This window comes from Scomber scombrus, chromosome 15 (genome assembly GCF_963691925.1).
Source record: "Scomber scombrus chromosome 15, fScoSco1.1, whole genome shotgun sequence".
NCBI classification, from domain to species: Eukaryota; Metazoa; Chordata; class Actinopteri; order Scombriformes; family Scombridae; genus Scomber; species Scomber scombrus.
This window is the reverse complement of record NC_084984.1, coordinates 27,820,732-27,845,601: the sequence shown is the minus strand read 5'-3', so window position 1 is coordinate 27,845,601 and position 24,870 is coordinate 27,820,732. Positions and strand designations below refer to the sequence as shown.

General features: G+C 39.3%; 1 protein-coding gene across 2 annotated transcripts; it reads left to right on the top strand.

Annotated features, from left to right (window-relative positions):
• The first annotated feature begins 895 nt into the window (after positions 1 to 895).
• nek6 (NIMA-related kinase 6) lies at positions 896 to 24,870 on the top strand. 2 transcript variants are annotated; one of them, XR_009927133.1, is made up of 11 exons: positions 896 to 1,104; positions 13,115 to 13,215; positions 14,907 to 15,047; positions 16,079 to 16,141; positions 16,269 to 16,379; positions 16,507 to 16,615; positions 16,875 to 16,982; positions 17,273 to 17,367; positions 21,889 to 22,002; positions 22,336 to 23,478; positions 23,652 to 24,870. XR_009927133.1 is itself a non-coding variant. In XM_062434021.1 (10 exons), the coding sequence occupies exons 2-10, from the start codon at positions 13,138 to 13,140 to the stop codon at positions 22,444 to 22,446; spliced, it is 930 nt and encodes a 309-aa protein (XP_062290005.1). In that variant the 5' UTR covers positions 896 to 1,104; positions 13,115 to 13,137; the 3' UTR covers positions 22,447 to 24,870. The 2 variants fall into 2 exon arrangements, 1 of the variants encoding a protein (XP_062290005.1); XM_062434021.1 differs by having other exon boundaries at positions 22,336 to 24,870.

The window sequence follows — 24,870 nt, the reverse complement described above, 5'->3', positions numbered from 1 at the left end:
CTAATCCACCCTATATCATCAAACACTGTCACCACCTCACCACCACTGCTTACCTGCTGGAGGCTGGAGGCTGGAGGCTGTCACAACCTGACCACTGCTTACCTGCTGGAGGCTGGAGGCTGTCACCACCTCACCACCACTGCTTACCTGCTGGAGGCTGTCACAACCTGACCACTGCTTACCTGCTGGAGGCTGGAGGCTGTCACCACCTCACCACCACTGCTTACCTGCTGGAGGCTGTCACAACCTGACCACTGCTTACCTGCTGGAGGCTGTCCCCACCTCACCACCACTGCTTACCTGCTGGAGGCTGGAGGCTGGAGGCTGGAGGCTGTCACAACCTGACCACTGCTTACCTGCTGGAGGCTGTCACCACCTCACCACCACTGCTTACCTGCTGGAGGCTGTCACCACCTCACCACCACTGCTTACCTGCTGGAGGCTGGAGGCTGTCACCACCTCACCACCACTGCTTACCTGCTGGAGGCTGGAGGCTGTCACAACCTCACCACTGCTTACCTGCTGGAGGCTGTCACCACCTCACCACCACTGCTTACCTGCTGGAGGCTGTCACCACCTCACCACCACTGCTTACCTGCTGGAGGCTGTCACCACCTCACCACCACTGCTTACCTGCTGGAGGCTGGAGGCTGTCACAACCTCACCACTGCTTACCTGCTGGAGGCTGGAGGCTGTCACCACCTCACCACCACTGCTTACCTGCTGGAGGCTGGAGGCTGTCACAACCTCACCACTGCTTACCTGCTGGAGGCTGTCACCACCTCACCACCACTGCTTACCTGCTGGAGGCAGGGAGGCTGTCCGCTATCCGCTATCAACTCTCCCTCCTCTCAGTCTTGCTGTCAGTTCACTTCGAGCAGCCTGCGTGGCAGCAGCGGCACCAACCGCAGAGACGCAGAGAGGAAGACTCCGGGGACGGAGGAGGGGTCCGTCTGTCTGCCTGCCTGCCTGCCTGCCTGCCTGCCTGTCTGTCTGTCTGCCTGTCTGTCGATACGAGGAGTTGCACAATAACACGGACCAATGTAACTTGTGGAAACCGTTCAAAGCTTTCGAGTAAGCGGGACGTTATTGGCTCCTCTTCAGGTAAGACTCATAATAAACAACGTTCACCGAGCTATCCGCGAACAGCTTGAAAAAAAACATGAAGCATGAAGAGTTTCTACATGTACTTGTGTGTTTGCATGGCACTGAACGCCTCAGCTACCAGGCTACAGTGTGTTTACTCCTGTTAGAAAGCTGCTAAACATACTTTAGTTAGCATAAAGCATACCTTTGCTAGCAGCAGCGTTAGCCGTCTACAGAGAGAGACCATATGGAAATGATATTTACCCGCTGCTGCTTCGGACGGAAACGAAGGCTGCATTGATTCTCTCATTCTGCTTTTTAACATGTTGTTTTCAGTGTTTTAACAAAGAGCTGTACGGTATGATGCCTGAGCTGTTAGGCCAGCACAGAAAAAAAAGTACAATAATAAAACTTCACAAACAACATATTTTCAGATAGAATTAAGATTACAGTTGACTTGGCCACATTTTGCTTTTACAGTACATGTGGCCAAACGCTCGTTTGCCTGTCAGTCAAACTACATGAAGTTATGCTGGTGTTTATCTCAACATAGTAGAACCATTAAGATATTTATTTCTTCTGTTTTGGTTGTTATTTCCATTAAAAAAAAAGCACTGCACCAAAATTACACTTTAATATATATTTGTAAAAGAAACAAATTTAAAGAGAGATAGATTACTAACATTTAATTATAAAGCAATCTTTCCCTGATTAGTTTATCAGCTGTTACAATGTGATCATACACAATATATAGAGAGCAGATTGATTTTGCACTCATGTACACAGACACACTTTTAGTAAGTAAAGCCACATGTTAACATGGTAGCTAGATTTGTACACGCAGCATGAAAGCAGAGCCTTTTGTTTGTGTTTGCGGTTATAAATGAACATTACATGCATTACATGAAATAGTATCGGCAAGGAAGGTGGAGTGGGGTTGGGTGGAGGGGTGGGCGGTGTCGAAGGGGGTGCCTGCTGGTGGTTATGAGGATGCCTGGGCATCCAAGGTCAAATAACTGGCTAAAATTAGTCACGTGCCAGCTGTGACGGGGGAGCCAGTGTCCTGTGTGACTGGGAGGGCTGGTTAGTATCTACCAGGCAGGAAGCCATGTCTTCACACGTCCTTCGCTGAGGATCTGCCAGGGCTGAGCCATTATTCTCTGCTGGGTTTTTTTTTTGACTTGATTGAGATATGGAAGAAGTTGGATAAAAGCTAAATGGAGTTGTGTTTGGGCGGGAAGTTGTAAACCTTAGATTTCAGTTCCCAATTTCTGTGAGAGACTGACACAGGAGGTGAAGCTCAGGAGAACGGTGACAGGACGGTGGCAACTAGGGGTGTGAATCTATGGGAATCTCTGTCCTCATCCACTGATAATATAATATGAAAAATAACTGACAAATAAGATAAATATTCTGCAGCCTTTTTATTGTAAACAGTTAACTGCATTAATTAATGAGTTAATTCATTTGAAGGCACTTTGCAGTCTCCTGCCTGTATGAGAATAACAGTGAGGATAAGGAGGAGGAGTGTCTTCTGCTGTAGAGTTTTTGAGGTGAACCAGTTCTTTTCTTCACCTCAGAGTTGGTTGAAGTAGTTTAATGCTGCAGTGTGTATTGATCAGCTGGTCCTGATTGTTACTGATGGAGTTCACTAAATATCTCAATGATGCACTTATTAAATGTTTTATGTGATTTGTGTAAATCCTGTTTGATTTAAACTGATTATTGATGGATTTATGTTTCATTTGTAATCTCATTTTATAATTTTATTGCCAATTAAAGGACAATATTTGGTCTTTAACTAACAGTCAGGAGTCCAAATGAACATTGAATCATGTTTTTCTTGCTGTAATCATTCCTCCTGTTCATACTGACCATTAGAAGATCTCTTCATAATGTACTTACAATGGAAGTGATGGAGGACTAAATCCACAGTCCTCCTTTAGTTGTCCAAATGAGTCAAATCTTCATCTATGTTTCAACATTACAGTGTTTTTAGTACCAAAGTTCCTCTTTTTGTTACTATACTTCCACCACAGCTCAACAGGGAAACACTAAGAGGGAATTTGATGCTAAAAAGACTGTAAATGTGTCAGATATCACTTGATATGACTAACTCACACTGATGAAGCTCAATAGAAGCTGATCATCTACTTTTAAATGACTGTGTGGACACACTGTGGATTTAGTCCTCCATCACTTCCATTGAAAGCACATTTGAAGGAGATCTTTTAATAGTCAGTATGAACAGGAGGAATGATTACAGAGAGGAAAACCTCTTTTACTGACTGCTGTTTTAAGACTGAAATAAAAAAAAAATGGCGAACTTGTCCTTTAAGTGTTTTAAGGGTTTTTAGCATATGGCAAGCACATAGTACTCTGATCAGTATTTGCCATAGTGCCCCTTAGCTTTATTATGGAAGAGGAGAGTGGTCTTCCACCTCCACACTCAGATCCTCCAAGCCAACACTATCTTCACTTCCACTATCAGAGAACTGTGTGCATGTGTGTGTATGGAGTGTTTCCATTTGAACAACCCAGAAAATAATGCATACTGTATCTACCATTAAGAAAGACTTAGAAAAATTGTACTAATATATCAATTAGTAACATGCATAGTTTAGCTTATTTATGGTTTAATTTATAACATTTAAAAATGCTCATTAATTCAGTTAAATCAGTTCATTCAAGTCTTTTTAACTATTTCTGTGACACTTTTGGTCATCTATAGTTGTTAAAGTCGTGTTGTTTAAAGATCAAACTGATCTGAAAGGAAGTTGACGGAGCGAGAGATGACTAACAAAAGAGATATTTTGGTGCAGAGAACAAGGAACTTAGCTGTGTTTGAATATGATCCGCTTGGCTCTACTATGTAGGAGGACTGAGAGGGTTTGTGAAGCAGAAGGTTCATATGATATGATCAAATCAATCAGCAACTGTTTTGATAATTAAATAATTGTTTGCAGGTAGCTCTGAAATGTGATGATGTCATGTCTTTCTTTTTCACACATGACCGAAATATCAAAATATTTTTTTGTTGCACAAATAGTTATTAAATGTAATTTCTAAGTGTATTATGTTTATTTAATGTTTGCCAAACAACTGGTAAAGTTTTTGCATTGTTTTTCACCATTGTCCGGCAATGTAGAGACCAAACTACTAATCCACCATTTGAGGAAGTAATTCAGATTCATTGATAATGAAAATAATGTTTAGTTGTAGCCCTAGATACATCTGCCAATATTCATTTCCTTTACACAAACCATGACATGAAGAAATACTGTTCCCTCAAATGTGTTTTTCTTTCTTTTTTCTGGCATTTATGCTGTTATCAATATATCTACAATAAACTGATACTGGCCAAATGATCAGCCTGAATGATTGACTAGTCAGACTCTAATGGCTACAACTGAAGACAGGTCAAAAAACCTGGATCATTGTCTACTTCTGAAGTCTCATTCATGGTGGTGTGTGTGTTCTAAACATAAAAAGGGACAGCAGTAGTTGGGTAAGGAATGAAAAGAGCTTTAGAGGGAAGTTACTGACTTTTTTACAGAAGCGCATTGCATTCACTTGAAAAACATGTTTTTTTTTAAAAGCTCTGCTTTTCTGAAGTAATGAGAAATGTTTCCTTTTTGTCAATCTTCTTAATTTTTCATTCATGTTTTACTGAATATTCTTTCCTGTTTTTCTTTCCCTTGTTGAGAGCTTGATTTAATGGAAGCAAACATGGCCCGCTTGTTTAGTTGAATCCAGTTTGACTTTGTTTTGGGTTTGATACACTGGGAGATTCTGCTGTCTTTAAGTCATATAGATGCTATTGACATTAGTTAGTAGACGTTGTGCAGGATGGAAAGCACAGTCAGATCTGCTGGACATTGTGAAAAATGATTCAGAAAAACAGGAAATAATCTTGTTTTAAATGTTTTCAAGTGAATACAATACACAGCGCTCAGAACCCAACACACAATCACTATAGCTATGTGTGTAAAATGGAAAAATAGAGCTGAGGTGTATTTTAATCTTTTTGCAGGTACACAGCCTGTGTAGACAGCTGTACTATGTATATATACATTGATTAAAGCAGAAGTGTGACTATTCCAGCACATATGTGAAGAACACAGCTGTAATGCTCTGAGCAGACAAACCTGAGATGTAGATATGCAGGGAGAACTGTGATCTCTGTGCACAGTGCTGCAGTGATCTGTAAGCTCTGACCTTGTTTGGCCTCCACAATACTGTAACCATGTGACTTGATTTGCTTTGTATCTCCTTTCTGCACACTGGAAGGCACAAACATATTATATGTGAGTCATAGACTCAAGCTGTCAATGCAGTGTTGTTTATGATGTCTTTTCAGTCTCAGCATCTAATTGTTGTCCAGTGTGCAGAGAGTCCAGTCACTGTGTCTGTCATCTGTTTAATGACTTTACTTCCATGTTGTGTTAGTGGAAGTCAGAATGGGAGCATTTCTAAGCTCACTTAACTTTCCTTGTCTAAACAAACTAAGTGCCAAATAACATACATGATGACTGACAACATCCGCTCCACACAGGCAATTTGAATAACAGGATGTATGATCGTTACAGAGCAAAATAAACCAAACTTTATTCACTCTTGATGCCAGTTTTTATGTCTAGGAAGATGTCAGAATAATACCTTTGCAGAGAAAGAGCAGATTGAGGAGTTTTAAACTTGTTGATCATTGTCAGTGCTGCAGCTGGCATCATGAGACAAGCTTAAGAAATGTCAAGTATTCAATGGAAGAGAAGTGGAAACAATTGCCCAAATTGCCCATCAGGTTGTTGAAATAGCTGAAATGAGAAAATGAGAAGTGAGCAACATTCTTAACTCCCTCCTGTAACTTTGAATTGATCTGTCATGATGACTAAGATACATTTATTCTTCTCTTATTTCTAACTTGACTCTCTTGTTTTAAAAGCAGAGGCAGGAGAGAATGACATTTAGTAGTTATGATTATTCAATCTCACAATCTGATTGGCCAAAAGCTGTGAAATGATGTTTAATGTCCTTTAACAGTTCTATGTGTGATTATCACTCCTCAGCTGCTACATTCTAACTTAACATGGAACAACAATCAGTCATAATATTTTATTTAACATGAATCATTTAACATGATTAAAGTGGGTGTGGCTACATAAATATACATTTGTAGATATTGACATTCTAACATTAAAAAAACATCTAAATAAATTCCCTGTACATCCTACAGAGTTCAAATTATTTCAGCACATCCACTAAATTGTGACAGTTTCCTCACTGCAACCTGTGGTCCATCCAAAAAATATGTGAAATAAATGAACATTTATCAATCGATCAATCTTTATTTATATAGAGCCCAGTCACAACTAAAGTCATCTCAAGGCACTTTACACATAGAGCAAGTCTAGACTGTACTTTTTAATCTTTAATTTATATCTCCACAAGTCCTTGGTATGCTACCAAAACTGACACAGACTTCCTGTAGATGGCAGATATAAAGTGTTTCAGATGGTTCTCGGATCAGTCAAATGCTGAGTCAGCAGTGATGTTCAATATTTAGCTGTAATCTGTACTGTTTGTGTAATCAGTCAATCAATCTATTAAACTTATTTGTATAGCAGCTTTCATTCAGGTTCATGTAGTTCAAAGTGCTTCACAGTTGATTGACAGGCTGATAATAAGACAGAACATGTGTAGACAGAGGACAACATAAAGAAAAGGAATGTAATAAAAACAAGATTTAGGATCTATAATAAAATCTAAAATGAAATAAGAAAAAATAAAAAATTACAGTAAATAAGAGAAGAAGTTTATTAAAAGTTAGAGTAAAATGATAATGCCAAGGTCTAGGGTTTAAATATCCTGGTAGCCAGTGTAGCATTTGATGCATGTGTTATGTTTTCAGATGCTGTGTGAGGTGTGATATTAAGATGTTATATTAATGTGTGATGTTGAGGTCATCCAAATGCTCGCCATCTACTCTTGTATTGTACACACAATGAAGAAGAGGAAAAGAATGATGGCTTATAATTGTGAACTGAAGTGTTTGTAAAGTAGCTAGAAGGAGGTTATTGCTCTGGTTTGTCTGTTGATTTGATTGAACAGTGAAACACAAAGAGTCCCGACGTAGCAGAGCAGACAGATTTGAGAGGGCAGGAAACTGAAGTCAAACACCCACTCTGTGTTGTCTGGTGGGTGTGTGGATATGGAAAAAGTGTGTGTAATGAGGTTAACTGGATGACACAGGCTAACCTCGAATATTATGCTTATATATATATTTGATTTGTTTTACTTCTAAACTGACTGTTTTGGTGGTGCTGCTCTCTGTGTGATACAAAGTGTTTCACCTGGGAGCTCTTTGCAGTTCAAATGTGTAGACTACCTACAGTTAATGTGACTTGCTGGAATGCCGTCTGACCCTTTGTAATGTTAAGAATCTCGCTCATTCCTAATCGGCTGGATATGTTTCGAGCATTTTCGAGATGCTCAGGGCTGTTTTTCATAGTGCCAGAGGAAGAGGAAACAGCTGTGTGAGTTCAGGTCGATGTTATGTCTCAAACGAAGGTTATTAAAAAAAGAGCCAGAAGAAATGAAAAGAGGAAAGCACCTCTCTGGTTCCTCAGTCACTGTATTTTCCTGCTATTATTCTGTATGTGGACAGAGGTGGTCAAGATAGGCGTGGAGCATTTGAAGATAGGGCACATATAAAATCCTTAATCAAAACTGTATATAAAACATCTAAAAAGTTAAAAGCTATCAAATAATAAAATAAAGGTACTCTGTGGAGTTTTTGACCACAGTGTTGAGCAGTGTTTTCATGAGGTCATTTTTTGACCTCAGTATTGTCACACTTCACATTAGCAGCTAAGATGCTATTCATGTCACATTAGCTAAACAAGTAGTGTCCTCCATTCCTCACTGTGTACGTCCTGAGTGGAGACTGTAGAAGAATTAAAATGGTCCTCAACCATAATGACAGTCTGTGTAGCACCCACTCTCCAATCATTATTATGTTATTATATGATCATTATATCAGTGGTATAAAATGATCTTCAAATGACAATAATATCGTTTATCACGATTATTTCTGAGACAATATATCGTCCAACAAAAGTAGTTATCGTGACAGGTCTAGATATGAGAGTTTGGTCATATACAGGTGGCAGTAATGCACCAAGAATCTGGGAAGCGGAGGTAACGATGGTTGTAAACAATGCACCATTCAAAATGAAAAAGAAAAATAAGAATTTGGCTTTTCAAATGTTTTCTGAGGAAGGAAATACACACATAGAAAGTTATTAGACCTCAAGGATACACTCAGTATGTTTATATTGAGTCCTCAGCTCACCATTAAAGAAGGCATTCATCATTCCAGACTTTTAACATGACATAATACAGAGGCAGATAAACCCATCACTTAGAGATATCCCGGGATATCAATAAACATCCAACACCACAGCAAACTTTGAATAAGGACTTGAGTGATTTTTCTTCAACAACCCCCACCCTGTAAATTCTCTGGATGACTCAGCAGTTTGTCATTTGACTGTACACATGAAAAGTGACAGCAGCACTGTAGCTGTATTGAGGATGTAAAGTTTCACACCTACACAAATGACAAAACCCTCCAGTCTGCCGTCAGAAAGAGGGTTTCAGATGCGGTTCAGATGATGTGATGGGTACTTTCAATAATACTGAGGCCTTAATTGCAACTTTAGCTTGTTTTCTAAGCAGGATCCTTTCCAGTAGCAACAGAACCATTTTAGGAAGTCAGGAGTTTGTGTTTGGACCAGAAGATCAGGATGTAAAACTGTGATGCTTCATTCCTACAAAAAGAAAGTTCTGACTGCCAGTAGTATATACATTCAGGTTGGGGCACTTGCATTCAGAGGAGCAGGAGTGGTAGCTTAGTCATAACAGTAAGCTAAGGCTTGTTTCTAAAACATGCTTCATTGACTTGAATGACAGAGAAAGAAACACACTCAGTCTTTTCACTAAGTCATTCTAATCCTTTAAACATAGTTTAGTAGCCGTGCATGGTATAAGAACAGAGAAGTGCATGAACCATGGAATCACTGGATTAAAAATGGAGCATTTGTCACAGCAGAGTTCTTTTTAGTGTGTGAGTTAGTTTCTCAGCAGGAGTCATCCCACTGTAGACCTGCTGTAAAGTCAGGTAGGTAGCACACTACAGTACAGTCTCCATTAGCATGCTCAATGTCAGCCTGGTGTGTATGTAGCACAGATGTGTTCCTGTGGTGTAACCTAAGTCATGGCTTGAGGCCCAGTTGGCATTTCTAACATTTTAATGGTTAGTGGAGCTAAGGTGAGCGCAAGTTAGCACATGTATGCTCAGCTAAATACTTAAAGCTGACTCATCAGACATGAAGAATACATCTTATAATGTTTTAAGACAAGGAGCAAGTTTAAACATGAGCCTGCTTAGATACTTTAGCAGCTATTTGTGGTCGCAGCAAGTAATTAATAGTTGAGTACTTGGTAATGGTGATTTCAGGGAATCCAATGAGGTTGTTTCTTCTCTTCAGTGAAGGGATTTTTACTTTGCTTTTATTTGAACAAGGTCGGAGAGAGGAGGCACAATACCATGCTCAGATGAATCAGCTAGCCACAAGAAAAGCTAACAGGACACACTGATTTAACTACTCACCAGCTCACTCATGCAGCCAGCTGAAACTCTTATCAGACGTCCTGCATGGCTGAACACCACAGTACCTTCCTCCCGATACCATTCATCATCTGAAAATGTAACCCTCGGGTGTTTTTCATTACCGACTTTAAAGTGGCGCATTTTATAGACATATTTATCAAGCAAAGATAATATTTTCATGACCAAGTCTAAATATATACAGTAGCTTAAATCTCCAAAAGGACAAGGTTCACTCCAAACGTACACTGTGATAAAGGGAGTTTCCAGTACTGATGTTTGACTATGAGTTAGCAGATAAATTAGGTAGCATAAAACTACTATCATTTTGTTTTCCATTTGTTCTGATAGCAGTCATTTATTGATATATAATTTATATGTATGATTTGCTTTCTGTTTATTATATGTATTTTGGGTATGGCAAACAGGCAAGGGGCCACAGCACATGAATAGATCAGCAAGGCTATTAGCATTGGCCAATTTTAGCAGTAGTTGATATATGTGCTTACCTAGTTTCTCCACCATGTTTATTTATAATCTGTAAAATGTCTTACTCATAGCTTGTATATCAAGATGGGCGTATGTAGATGTGAGATCACCCGTTGGTTTGCATTGGAGCTGGTTTGAAGCTCAGAGTTGCAGCTTGCAGTCGCCGCCATATTTTCCATTTGGAGCCAGAACCTTCCAGGATAGAGTATGTAGTGCAGGGTATTGTGTTTCACGCTCTAGAAACATGCCAACATGCCCCGATACCTCGGACTCAAGCTAATGCTAGTGAAGAAGAAATACACATTTGGGCAGAGATGTGATATTCAAGTGACTTCTGGGAACACTGTCACTGTTGCCCCTGATGATCTCACCGGTAATTGAGTAACATCTGAGAACAGCCCTTTGATCATTCTTACACAACATTGACATCTGACTGTCTAAGAACCACCCTCCCTCTTACTGTAGGGCCATTTCCACTGCAGGGACTGCAGGTAATTTTATGGGGCCGTGACTGCCCCTGAAGGACAATCTTCCTTAACTTGTACAGGGGCAAAATGAGTCCCTGCCTCGGGGTATGTACTTCATGTGTCCCTGAAAAATTATTGAGTGGAGCTTGAGGTTGACTCGGTGCTGATTGGGTACACTCAAAGCAGGATGTGACATAAACAGAAAGCACTTACCATTAAGTGGCGATCGAAACTGTTGCAGAATGATTATGTCACCTCCAGAGTGAAGACACAACGGCTGAGAGGACCGAGTGAGAGGATGTTCCTGTAAAGTAAACTTAGGATGCCCCTGGTTCCTATCTGAATGGAAATGCCCTCCATTCCTGCCCAATTGTTTCTTTTCACTTGATGATTACTGTGTTGACCTTATTGTATAAAATGCTTCCATTTCACTTGCTCTGGGTCAGTCTACTGTCTCAGACCTGCTCTGTGAGAGTCCACTCACTGATAACCGGGGATATCATTAAACACCACCATCACAGCAATGCAGTGATTTTCTTCAACACTAGCTTATTCGGAACACACTTCAGGCTAAAGTGATATGGGGTCCATCTTTCCAAAGACTGGAAGCTCACTACGCTTTCTCTGCTAAGCAATAACTCTGTTGTTAGTGACACAAAGCTTGCATTTGTTGGAGCATTTTACTCTTCAGGGCTTCTCGTAGAACACTTCAGTGGCCCTTTGATATTGGAAGTCCTTGAGAGGAAGCACATTAATCAGCAGCCGCATGCAGGCTGCTAGGTGTTCTCCTTGCAGTCTGTTCCTCAGATCTGTCTTCACCTGCGAGCAGAGAAAGATAATGTGAGAAGGTGGGTGTTATGAATGACTTATTTAGTTGCTTACTCTATTCATGGAGGAAGGCACCCTCGCAGTTCACAGAGAAAAACAGGGGCTGTGAGCACAGTGGCTGCTAGTAACTGAGGTTTGGGTAGAGCTGGCCCCACTCATCATTTTGGGCTGCCAGCTTGCCTATGATTCTTCACTGCTGATTCACGTCGTAAAACACAAGCATGAACAGGAATTGCGGCGCAAGATAAATCCAAATGCTTCCCAACCTTCTTCCTAGACTGACTGAATGTGTTTATAATGTATGTTATGAGTCAGTCAGACTTTGGATGCTTCAATCAGCACATGATGCCTGAAAGTGTCCCATTACTGGCCCATTGCTGTGGTGGGCCGCTAATGTTAGCAGCCTTGTCAGTGGACCTACAGACACACTGTTCCTCATTAACCTCCTCTCTTAATAATCTCTGTCCTCTTAACAACCAAATCTCCTTGTAACCTTCGCCCTAGTCCATGTCTCTCTCAGGTTATCAGAGACAAACAGGGCTGCACTCCTCTCATTCTTCCTTCTGATTGAGGAGGAAGACTTTCGTCCCACTACCAGTTTGTTGGACTCAATACCATCCAACCTCCTACAGACTATTTCCCCCACACTTAATGCGACATTCCCCCAGAGTCAGTTCCAAATGAAAATACGTTAGACATCTCAATAGTTGGTGATCCTTTCCTAGACTAGCCTGTGACTAAATAAAAAAGATACCAAAGCTGTCATGGCACATTATTTTATGTGTTCATGCATAACATGCCAGACAATTGGCATGTTGTTGAGATGTTGAAGTGTCACGTTGTTATGTAATGTTGCATTAATTAGTTTATAGTTTAAGTTTATGCTTTTGATAATAAAATACAATAGAAATACTCACACAGTTATAACTGTTAGATTCAGTGTTTTTGATACTATAAGTTTGGCTTCTCTCTTCCCTTCTTTAATAAGAGTAATTGAGTATAGGACTATCATGCAACATAGAACTAAGGTATTTCCCATTATTTGAATAACTTTCCCTGGAAATGATCCAAAATGCCACAGAAACATATTTCATGTGAGCAAAAGAAAGACAAAAAGTGAATTTCCTCTCCTGGTAGACAGTTCTGCAACCTTAGTGGATGTTAGTGTTCACATCTGTCTGAGAGGATTCTGGTTTGATAGCAAGTCTCATGCTGGATTTCTGAGCAGCTCTGACTGGAATATTATGATCATTGCTGAACAGCCATTTAGCTTTCACTGTTACTAATTTCAGAATTTAATACAAGGATTTGGGGAGATTTTACCGTTAAGCTTATTCCTTAGTTTACACTAATACTTAAAACACACCCAGTTTCCACAATCAGTCATCATGTCAGTTGAAGTTTAAGCATGAAAGCCACATAGCTGTAATCCAGGCACTACAAGCAGCCTGTTGTCACCTTGCTTTCATACATTATCTTTCACCTGCCTTCTTATCACTTCAGCTGTAGATTGTGTTTTTTATACCCTGCAAAGTCAAATGTTCAGATTTTTAACTGTGATCTTATTTTGTTCCAGTTGTGTTCGGGTGTGATGCCACCATGGAGGCGCAGAACAACAACCAGCCCACCTTAGACAACCACAACAATATCTACAAGATACCTGGTCAGGAGGATCAGGTAGGACGTACTGTAGAACATTATCAGACAGCTTGAGAATAGATACCATATATGGAAACACAGCTGCTACTGAAGCTTGCCTCCCACCTCCTCTCTCTTCTGAACTCCGATAGGCTTAAACATGCTTCCCTTATGTGTGATAAAAGCTGAAAAAATGAGCTAAGTTAGCATATAGTGAGATCAGTGCACCATACACTATATAGAAATGCACTTTGCCTTTCGAGATCTTTTACAGCATTGAATCAGAGTCGATGTTATCACAGGTTTTTTTTTTTCCACTGAACAGCAGTAATGACACAAAGACTGGAAACAGCTGGGACTAAACATGTTGTGGCTTTATGTGGGATTATGTGTCACCAGATAGCACCCTGTATAACCACTATGAAATATGAAGTGTTAATTAGTGAGCTTTAGAGGTGCTGACTGGTGGATTTTATTACTTTTAGATGGAATCAGGACAGCTGTTTCCCCGTTTTCCAGTCTGTATGTTAGTATTTCCCATCTGTATTAGGGATGCACAGATACCAATCCGAATAATTTAAGTGAATAGATGGATCAGCCCCATTATCCGATACCCGATCTAGCTATTCAATATCGGCCCCGATATCCAATATTAAAATCGGATTGGTGCATCCCTAATTTTTATCAGACAATGTAATGTCTCTTTTATTCAAAATTCTTTAAAAAATGAATTATTGTTCCTCTAAGTTGTATAATTCCAGCCATATTAATTATGTTAATCACGTTAATTTTACAGATGTCTGGGTAAGCCAAGGTTAGTGTAGCACATTTCAACAACAAGGCAAATGCTTTAAGTAAAATATAAAATGCATCAGGACAGAATATAAAAGCAACACACAGCAAAATAAAAAGACATTTAAACATGATTAAAAGTGTTACATTTGAAATAAACAGACAGATGACAGATGGACAGATAAACAGATGGTGAATAAAAAGGTCAAGGATCACTCAATGTTGAAGTAATTGCTGTTAGAATATATGAACTGGCAGTGTACAAACCTGTCACCACTGTTCGTGTTCCATCCCAGCAGCTGGTCCTGCATATAAGCATCTGTCACCATTTGGATGTGTTCATATTCCTAAATATAAGCTAGTAAGACATTGCTCTGAACACACTCTAGTGCAAACCATTTGATAGCTACGTTCATCAAAAAGTAGCACTAGATTCCACCAAATGTTACGATTGTCAGCAAAAGAAAATGCAAATACAAGTGTGTTGGGTCATGCTGTTGAGGTAAACAGCTGGTGGCGCTAATCCTCCAATCAGTATCATTAAGCTGTTGCAGTAGAAGATCATTAAAGAGAAACAGTCTCAGATCAAACCACGTGGAGAACATGATGGAAATGTGACATTTCTGTTTGTTGCATGTATTAATCTGAGGAGCGTTACAGTCACCTCATCAGTGTTTAAGTCACATGATCAATGTATGTCATCATTCATTTACTGAGTCTGTATTTCCTTTGTCACATATTGCTTTTATCGATGCAACTTATTTTTTGTGAAATGTTGAGATTTTTTCCAAACTTTCAGTGTTTCCACTGAAAATATAAATCAAACAGGAAACACACCTACTAACCACTGTCAGTGTTTTACTGATTTAAAAGCCACAGCTGAGCTCTGTAATGCTGTACAATGTTCAAACTTATTAATACAATGTTTTCTCGTGCAGAAAAACATGCCGAGCTGTAAGTACTGCTGCACTCTGTCGAACTTTCGGATCGAGAAGAAGATCGGTCGGGGGCAGTTCAGCGAGGTCTACAAAGCCACGTACCTGCTGGAGGGACAGCTGGTCGCACTCAAGAAAGTCCAGGTCCATCTTCAAATATTCATACACATCACAGGGCGTAATCAGTTTAATGTCTCACTTGGCCTTTTTAATATTGTATGCATCAGTGACAAATCAGGGTTGGCAAGATGAGCAATTTAGTATTTGTGTTGCTTTTATATCATTTGAAATGACATTTGCACCATTTTTTTTACCAAAAGTAAGACTGAATGCTCCTGAAAATATCAAATATTAAATATTTATCCATCTACAGTGTATTTAAGTGGACTTATACTAATAATTACTTGTAAAATGTAAATGTTTCCTGATCTCCATGATTCCCCAGATTAAATGTAATATTTAGAACAATTGTATTCCATTACATTTATTTAATATAAAATAATTTAGTGTTTTATAAGCAAGTTGAATGATTTGGTACAAAGTTTTTATGGTTACACCACTTAGACATTTTTGCCATCATCCTCTAATATATTCTCTCAAAATGGATTAAAAGCAGAAATTTGATGCTGGGTCCACATAAAAAAGATTGTGTGGAAGTTATTAATACGTTTATTTTCATATTTTAACCTCTTTAAATCACATGGACACAAAAAAACAATTGACCCATATGTATTTTATGCATCAAGTACATTTGACTACTGGTGATAAAACCTAGAAGCTGAATGATTTATTGTTGTGGTTGACAGTATTGATCAATTTTAGCTTGACAAGTTGATTTTTACTTTGTACAGTATTACTATATGTCATTGTTACGGTTTTATTTAACATTTTTTTGAACGTCAAAATTCCAGAGATTCCATAGAAATTCAGTGTCAGAGTACAATTGATGTAGTTCAGATTCCTGATAACAGTAGTAGTAGTAATCATTTTAAAAATGTGTTTTAGCTTAATAGTTCTTTTACATAAACAAAACATAAAACATTTTTATCAACATCCCTTAAATTAGCTTTTTTAAATAATTTTAACTGAGATTTATTGAATGAGACTATATAATGGCAACATTGTTTCTAAATGACCTAAAATACATTGATATTTACTTCCATTTGTCACTGCAGATCTTTGAGATGATGGATGCCAAGGCTCGTCAGGACTGCATCAAAGAGATCGATCTGTTAAAGGTAAAGCTGATCAACCACAGATCCTGGTTTCATTGGCTCAGTGAGGAAATTCAGTCATTTTCCAGAATAGTTTTAGAGGAAAGTCTGAAGAACTGAACGTGTTTCTCCTTTTTTTTGTCCACTGCAGCAGCTGAATCACCCCAACATAATCAAATACCTAGACTCATTTATTGAAGACAATGAGCTCAACATTGTTCTGGAGCTGGCAGATGCTGGAGATCTGTCCCAGATGATAAAGGTGAGGAATGACCACAAAGTCATACTGTATGCAGGAAAGTGGCCAAAACCCACTAGACATTACTTACAGGATGTGACTTAAAAGATGTGTTGACTACTGGTGTGTAAGCATGTTATCTTCTGTTCAGTACTTCAAGAAGAAGAGGCGGCTCATCCCTGAAAGGACTATATGGAAATATTTTGTGCAGCTGTGCAGCGCTCTGGAGCACATGCATTCACGTAGAGTGATGCACCGCGGTAAACAACTCCTCTCATTCATTCATTATTCTCTCAGTCGTCACTGACACACACACATGCACATAGGCCTGTCACAATAATTACATTATCATCTTATCGTACAATAATGTAATTATCAGCATCATCATGTCTATATATGGACTTATCATATGATACATATATATGTCATATATGATGTGTGTGTGTGTGTGTGTGTGTGTGTGTGTGTGTGTGTGTGTGTGTGTGTGTGCGTGTGCGTGTGCGTGTGTGTGTGAACCAGATATCAAGCCAGCCAACATGTTCATAACAGCCACAGGGGAAGTAAAGCTGGGTGACCTGGGATTAGGCCGCTTCTTCAGCTCTAAAACCACTGCAGCGCACTCCTTAGGTAAAGCACACACACAGCATACATACATATACTGTCCATACTGTACATGTTTTTTTTATATTAGCTCTTAATGCAGGTGTGTAGTTACTGTAAAATGCATAGATTATAGCTCAGCTGTGTCATATTTTACTTTGAGTAACTGCTCATTCAACAAATGAAGAAATGTAAAAGTGTATCAATAATATTTCAGAGAAAGTTGATTCAGGGAGGGTATTTATGCACTGACTTACTACACTAAGCCACAATCAGTGTAGTTTAGTTTAACTTTGTATCATCTCTCTGTGTCTCAGTGGGGACACCGTACTACATGTCACCAGAGAGGATCCATGAGAATGGATACAATTTTAAGTCAGATATCTGGTCCCTGGGATGTCTTCTGTATGAGGTGAGTTCAGATCAAATATGAGCTTTAATAGACTGACAGAGAACTATTCACATCATAACTAACTTAACCTAAAAGCTAAAAAAAGATCATTAAAGAAAAGTGTTTTGTGGGAAAACAAACAACAGATGGGAGCATGAATATGTTGGTGGTGTTAGATTAAGGTCAGAGTTTCCACCAGTTGTCACATGTCTAAACTATTAGATATACAGACAGAATATTTTCCTTACTGTACTTGAGTCTTAGATACTTGACTTTTATTCCCTATGGGTCCAGAAACACAGCATCCTGCATTTCCCATAATCCTGATTCTGTGAGAGAATCCTATAAAACTGTAGTATAACCACTATGTATCCTCACAGGTCTCTATGCTCTTGGTGTGTCCGCCCACAAACAAAACAACAGGAGAGTTTAAATACGTTGAGAAGAGTTCATCATTTAATTCCCTTCTTTCAACTTCTAGTTTGAAACTTTGGAATAGTAAAGGCTTTACACAACCTGAAGCAGACATGGCAGCAACAAAAACAACTCACAGAAGCTGGTCGGAGTTAAAGTTTTGAAGAACACTGTGTTATCTTGATTTGATTGTTGGTGGTTGGACAGAAGTCAGTTCCAAAAGTCCAGCCTTATATGTATGTGTCAGATGATAATGATTCTCCTTCTCATAGGTATGAAAATATATAAAATAGAAATAATCCAAACAAACTTGTACATGATGAAGTCCACACCAAAATCAAATCAATCAAATAAAACAACCATATTAACCATGAATGGACTCAAATAGTTTGTTAGTTCATGAATGGACTTCAAGCTCAATAGTTCAGTCAATCAATCAATCTTTATTTATATAGCGCCAAATCACAACAAAAGTCATCTTAAGGCACTTTACACATAGAGCAGGTCTAGACTGAACTCTTTAAGTTTAAATTAAAGAGACCCAACATTCCCACATGAGCAGCACAAAACTCCCCTTTAACAGGTGTTATGCCCCAGTCTAGGGGTGCCTAGGGCATAACGTGAATAAGCCCCATCTTCCCCAAATCCCAAGTAGCCACGAGCAAAATTGGGTTGTGTATAAGGAAGATTTATTTACACAAATAAGTTAATGAACCTATAGATATACATAAAATATATGACATGAGTTATTAATCTTCAGGGTGGACCAAGGCCAAAATAACACATAAAACAATCCTATCTAGTAAAAGTAAGAAAATGCCCACAGAAAAACAAATGACAAAGCTTACCTCCCTACCTAATTAAACAAGAGAAAACAAGATTAACAAAACTGGCAGTCCACCCTTACTTCTCAAAATAAACTATCAAAACTATATCTACTATCCAAACAAGACAGAACAGAAATGTGGCCGGTTGGGAGAGGAGGAGGACGAGGAAATGCCTGCTGCCACCAGACGGCCGCCATCTTGGCTCTTTTTATATCAGGTGGTTCCCAGCTGCAGCCAACCACAGGCCAGGGCACGAACCTCTTCCACCAATCGTAGCCGCGTCATGGCGATTGATATCACACCAATGGAGCAACAAAACATTCTAATGAGTGTGTGATTTAAACAAATGTATCTGTTCATTCTGAGCTGGAGCAAATTTGTAAACTAATTGAACTGTTCAGTTCTACATTAGCAAGAACCTTAACACATTCAGTCCTCATCAGTACAAGAATAAATAATGTGGAAACAGTGGACTGACATAATAGCATTAACAGTACAGGAGAACACATCTCGTCCCCCTAGTGCAGGGGTCAGCAATTACATTAAAACATGGGTCAGTTTTTTCTGGATTTTTCATTGTGGGGCTGTTAACTGTTTACAGTGGAAATGCAGACATATGTTTTATGTCTTTTAAATCATTTAAGAATATAATATCATTTATAACACTGTCAGTGACTGTATCTGAAGGGGAACATGGCATCCACACACCATTTGTATTCAACTGCCAACCAGTGAAGAACAAATCTGTTAAGGTCACATAGGCCAAAGTGTGGAATTACCACATTAATGTAATCTGGTAGATTTATTAGACTTCATTTCAGCACCATTCACTGTTCAGATACTATGCTGCATCCATCCTCCTGGGGTGGCAGTGTGTAACAAGGTTATATTACAATCACTGGGATTTACAGGAATCATGTGTTTATTTTAATCTACAGTGGAGAAAAATAATGTGAACGTTTTGATGTAAACTATGAAAGTCCAAACTTTCAAATATTTTTGCTGCAGTTTCACTTTTTGTGCCCTAGTGCATGCTGGGAGACAGTTTATGTAAGAGTCTGAATAGTGTAAATGTATCCACCATATAAATCCCTCCAAACTGCCACAATGGAGTGAAAAAACGCAGTGTCACATGATTTCTAATAAAAGGGACTGTACAGCTGACAGTGATGATATGAAATGATGATGAGTAAACGAGGGAGTGATTTCAGACACATACCTTTTTAACAAGAACTGTCCATCATGAGTGTGACACTGTTACAGGAATACAAGCTCAATCACTATGTAATGTTATTACTTTCACCAGTCATATATGTCAGTACACCCAGAGAGCAGTAGTTATAATACATCAGCTATGTAATAAACACTACCATACGTGCCTACACTGTAGTAACTCCTGCTCTACAGTCCCATGTGAAAGCTCCACATTACAACACAGTCTAGAAGCTGATTCAGCAGCTATCAGGTGGCTTTTATGGTTTTATTTGCTAAAGTAATCTTCCTGCTATTATAAGTGAAATGTTCAGGATACATACAGGCTGTTATCAAGACTTATCAGCAGGTCTGTTCCTTGTTTTTGGTCTTTAAAACTAACTGAAAAGGGAAATGTGGAGTAGAAACAACATCCTCTGTGTCAGGAAGTAGTCTGCTTTTAATAAAAAAATGTTTTTATGAAAAACATAAGCCCTGTATCACTGTTAAAGTTTAATAGCACTAGTTTTAATACTAATGCGGAGTTGAACAAAAAGTCTCTTTCCCAACATCCCTCCATAATAACTCCATTCTTCCACAAATTTCCATGTATTTCATTGGAATGCTGAGCCATTTTTCTCTTCAAAGACAAAGCTTGCACAGTGCTCTGTGTTGGGGAGATCCTCTGACACATAAAGCTGCTCATTGAGTCTCTGCTGGCCTCTTAAAAACCTCTCACATGCACACACTCACTGATTCTGCGACTGCATCACATCTACCACATGACATAGCAGATACTATTCATACCTTCCTCTCTTCTTTCCTGCCATCTATTTTCTCTCAGCATAGTTTCCCTTCTTTACCTACTGGCTTTTCACAGCTTATTGACCCTCAGTGACCCTGCACAAGTTCATTTAATCATCACACTTTTTTTTCCATTTTGACTTGTCAGTAGGAAAATCACAGGTGTTACTAACAACATCAACGACAGCTCTGTGCTATTCAAGTGTCCCTGTAATGCGTGACATTGTGATAGTGAGCCAGCACAGACAATACCAGCACACCTCAGCCATCACTCATTTTATTATTTACACCTGTGCTTTTCCTGCTGTCACATGTCACAATGTCTGCTGTGAAAATGCCCATTGACACAAATATTCAGAGAACCACTGAGGAGCATTAAAGGACAGGTTCACAATTGTTCATGTCTGTGTTAAAGTAGCAGTCAGGTGTCCATATGAACAGTAAAGAGGTTTTCCTCTCTGTAATCATTCCTCCTGTTCATACTGACTATTAAAAGATCTCCTTCAAATGTGCTTTCAATGGAAGTGATGGAGGACTAAATCCACAGTGTGTCCACACAGTCATTTAAAAGTAGATGTGAAGCTTATATGAGGCTTCAGCAGTTCACCTGACCATATTATTTTCCTTGATTTAGAGACCTGCACCCAATCACACATTACTACTCATTCTCAGTGTATTCTCAGTATGTATGCATAATATCACAGTACCATTGTAGCAGAGTTGCTGCCACAGAGGGTTTTTCCCAGCAGAGACCACAGACAGGCAGGTGTTGTTTAGACCTTTTTATATTAAAACTGTGGTGGAGCTCCTGTGTGCAGCTGTCCGTTGCCCAGTCACAAAAGTTACAAATTTAAAACACACAAACCAAACTTAAACTTTAAGTCCTTGTCTTCAGCTGAACTCTCCATGTGCAGCTCTTCCAAGTCCAGCCACCACTGCAGAGACAGAGAGACTGATTAGTCAACTCACCCCAGCTGAGCTAACCAACTCACCTGGTGCTGCTCCTTCTGAGCCAGCTCTGCATCTCTCTCCTATAGCTGACTGCCCAAACCACGCCCATCTCCACAAACATATTACACTAACCCATAGCACATCTGTCCTTTAAGTCCACTATGCTATTTAACAATTCATCCGCCAAAGTCAACATTCACTCAAAAACAATATTATTTGGGCCCTTGGTGAATAGCAGTCATGGTGTGAGGTTTGAATAAAATACAGTAGCTGAATAGTTTTTGTTTCCAGCGTTCACATTCTGCACCAGTTACACATCCGTTTTCTCGTCCACACGATTTCTCTATTCCTCCAGATGGCGGCGCTGCAGAGTCCATTCTATGGCGACAAGATGAACCTACTCTCCCTCTGTCAGAAGATAGAGCAGTGTGATTACCCTCCCCTCCCACCTGACCACTACTCTGAAAAGGTAAAGCAACAGTCATATCAAGTGGTATCTGACACATTTACAGTCTTTTTAGCATCAAATTCCCTCTTAGTGTTTCCCTGTTGAGCTGTGGTGGAAGTATAGTAACAAAAAGAGGAACTTTGGTACTAAAAACTGTAACGTTGAAACATAGAAGACTTCGATAGACTTCAGATAGACTGTAGTTCATTTTTGCTTTGAGAAATATTCACTAGAGCGTCAAATGTGGATTCATCCACCGCTGAAAATAGTCCCCAACAAATGCACTACTTCCTTCTGTTTCAAATAGTTAGTTTTGGTCCTTTCCTTTTAAATAATGAAGCCCACTTTTCACAGCTGCGGGACCTGGTCAGCATGTGCATCAACCCGGTCCCAGACCAGAGGCCGGACATCGTGTTCGTGCTGCAGATCGCCAAACAGATGCACATGTGGACTTCCAGCACTTGAGCACCAGCCCCTCTGTGCTCAGTCTGAGGACCTTAAACCACTAGATGTGAGCTCCAGCTGGTCTTATTTTGCCTTACTGTCATCTCATCAGGAGGAAAGACTTTACACAAGTGGGCTGTGATGTTTAAACACCCACACATCCATTTTTTTTTTCTTTTTTTCTTTTTAAATCTTTATTTATTCAGGGAAGTTTCACTGAGAGGAAGTTTAACCTTTCAAGGAAGTCCCTGATCACATTCACAAAGTTACACACAGTTACACATCTGGAAGCTGCTCAGTAGAACCACAGTGTGATCTGCAGGCCACTGAGCAGCTCCACTGGAGCACTTTTGGGTTAAGGGCCTTTTCCTCAAGGGCACCTCAGTGGTAGCAATGAGGGGGGGGCAACCCAGATTCATCCTGCCGGTCTGGTGATTGAACCGATGACCTCCTGGTCACAAGTTCACGTCTTTACATTTCCTCTAATGGAGGATGGGAAGAGTTGCGTTAGTGGTGGGGCGCTCATGGGAAGTGGAGTTTATTAAAGCACACTTGTTCATATGAGAGGTGACTGCATTTATTGAGATTTGTGTCTTGGTGACATCACAGGTTTCTTTAAGTTTTTTTTTTTCTTTTTTCTTGTCTATCTCCACAGGGGTTGCATTCCAAGTTCATACCCTGTGTGTTTCAGACAGTGTGTGCAGTCTGAGCTGGGCAATAGAATATTTATCATCTATCATCTATCATAGTAATCATATCATACATTTTCTTTAATATCGCCAGTTAAAGTACAACGTTAAGGGGTGTAAATGGACATGTACTAAATACTTACTCACCATAACTGAGTCATATTTCTCAAAAAGAAAGAATGCAGCTTTGCTTGTCAGCTTGCAGTCATTTATTTCTATCAGAAGAAGCCAGAGAGAGTGTGGTGAAAGCTCCTTATCTCAACATGATCACTTCATATGTCATAGTTCACATTTAGGTTTTTAAGACTTGTTTGCCCCCAAAAATAATGTATTCTATGACAAAATAATCAGCTTTTTCCAGAGCGTTCAACCACATCTCACAGCTTTCAGTAGCAGATGGAGTTTTAGTTGTCAGTTCCAGCTTTGACTAATGACTGTGGGATGTGGTTGAAATGTCTGGAAAAAAGCTAGAAAGGAGACCTTTATCAAATTATCAACAACACAATGTTGTAATGATCTTTAAAGATGATTTTTGAGAGTTTTTTTACCCTGTATCAGAGCCATACTGTTTACAATGGGCAGCCTCTGGCCAATCAGAAACAAGTATTCTGCAGGAGTCTGGAAAAATAACCCTGATGATGTCACAGTGATGTCATCAGGGTTGGAGCAGGCGTGGAGTTTGAAACACAGAGATGTTTACCAGCAAAATAAAGTCTGATAGAAGATACAATTCAGTTGCATTTTGGGAAATGTAGTGTTTCTGGAGCTTGATTCATAAAAACGAAACATCAGCTTATCTCAGCCTCTGCTGCCATTTTTATTTTAATTTCACAATTCAACATTATAGACTTAAAGTGAGAGAAAAGCAGAGATCTTCATCATCTTCATCATCAGGTTTCTGTTTTTCAGGATATTTTAAAAAGACTGGACTCGTGTTTTTTCTTACTGCCCAGTCTCAGCGTGTGAACTCATGACTCACAAACTGTGTCGACCTCTGACGCCTCTGAGTGACTTCTGTTTTAATACGTTTGTGTTATGTTAGATTTTTGCATATCATGTTCAGTGTTGATTGTGGAATTAAGAAGGAAAGAAGAACTTCTATAAAAAGGAATTTAGAGCTGAAATCATCATCATCATCATCATCATCATCATCATCATCATCTCTCCTCGTTGGAAACTGAAGAAATTCCACATTATCCAGCGCTGCAGTGTCTGTTTATTATCAATCTAAATACACAAAGTAACAAAAAAAGAATGGTGGTCATAGTCGTGGTGGAGGGTGTTGTGTTTTTTTTTTTTAATTTTAATTATTTTTTAGTGTTCCAAAGATGTTGGATAAGATTTTAAGTTTTATGGGATGTACAATCCCACAATGGCGTTTGTTCAAAGTGTTTCTATGTGCAAATATAGACCATTGTTACTGTGAACACCATAGAAATGAGATGCTGTGAAAGTCATGTTGATAGATAGTAGTAAACAAGAATATTTTTATAAATGAATATCAAACAGTGCCTTACCACACAATAGTTGAATCCATGTGTTAACGACAGCTTGTATTCTATGCTGTAAGGTAGGAAAGGGGGAGGTTTAGAGTTTGCATCATGTTTCGATGACTTACTGTATATCTTGTACTCATATCTTCTTGTTCCATCTACTGTACTTATTGAATTGTGACTTTTCACTCCAAAGTATTGTGCCATGTTTTTACCAACTGTACTTTTCTGTGCAACGTGATATTAAATTTGCTCTGTGTGGA

Bases quoted from the DNA above. Each gene is read 5' to 3' on its own strand.
- nek6 (XM_062434021.1), top strand. From the start codon at position 13,138: ATGGAGGCGCAGAACAACAACCAGCCCACCTTAGACAACCACAACAAT. The intron at 16,380-16,506 runs GTGAGGAATGAC...TCTTCTGTTCAG, and splicing joins ATCTGTCCCAGATGATAAAG to TACTTCAAGAAGAAGAGGCG. The intron at 22,003-22,335 runs GTAAAGCAACAG...CACTTTTCACAG, and splicing joins CTGACCACTACTCTGAAAAG to CTGCGGGACCTGGTCAGCAT.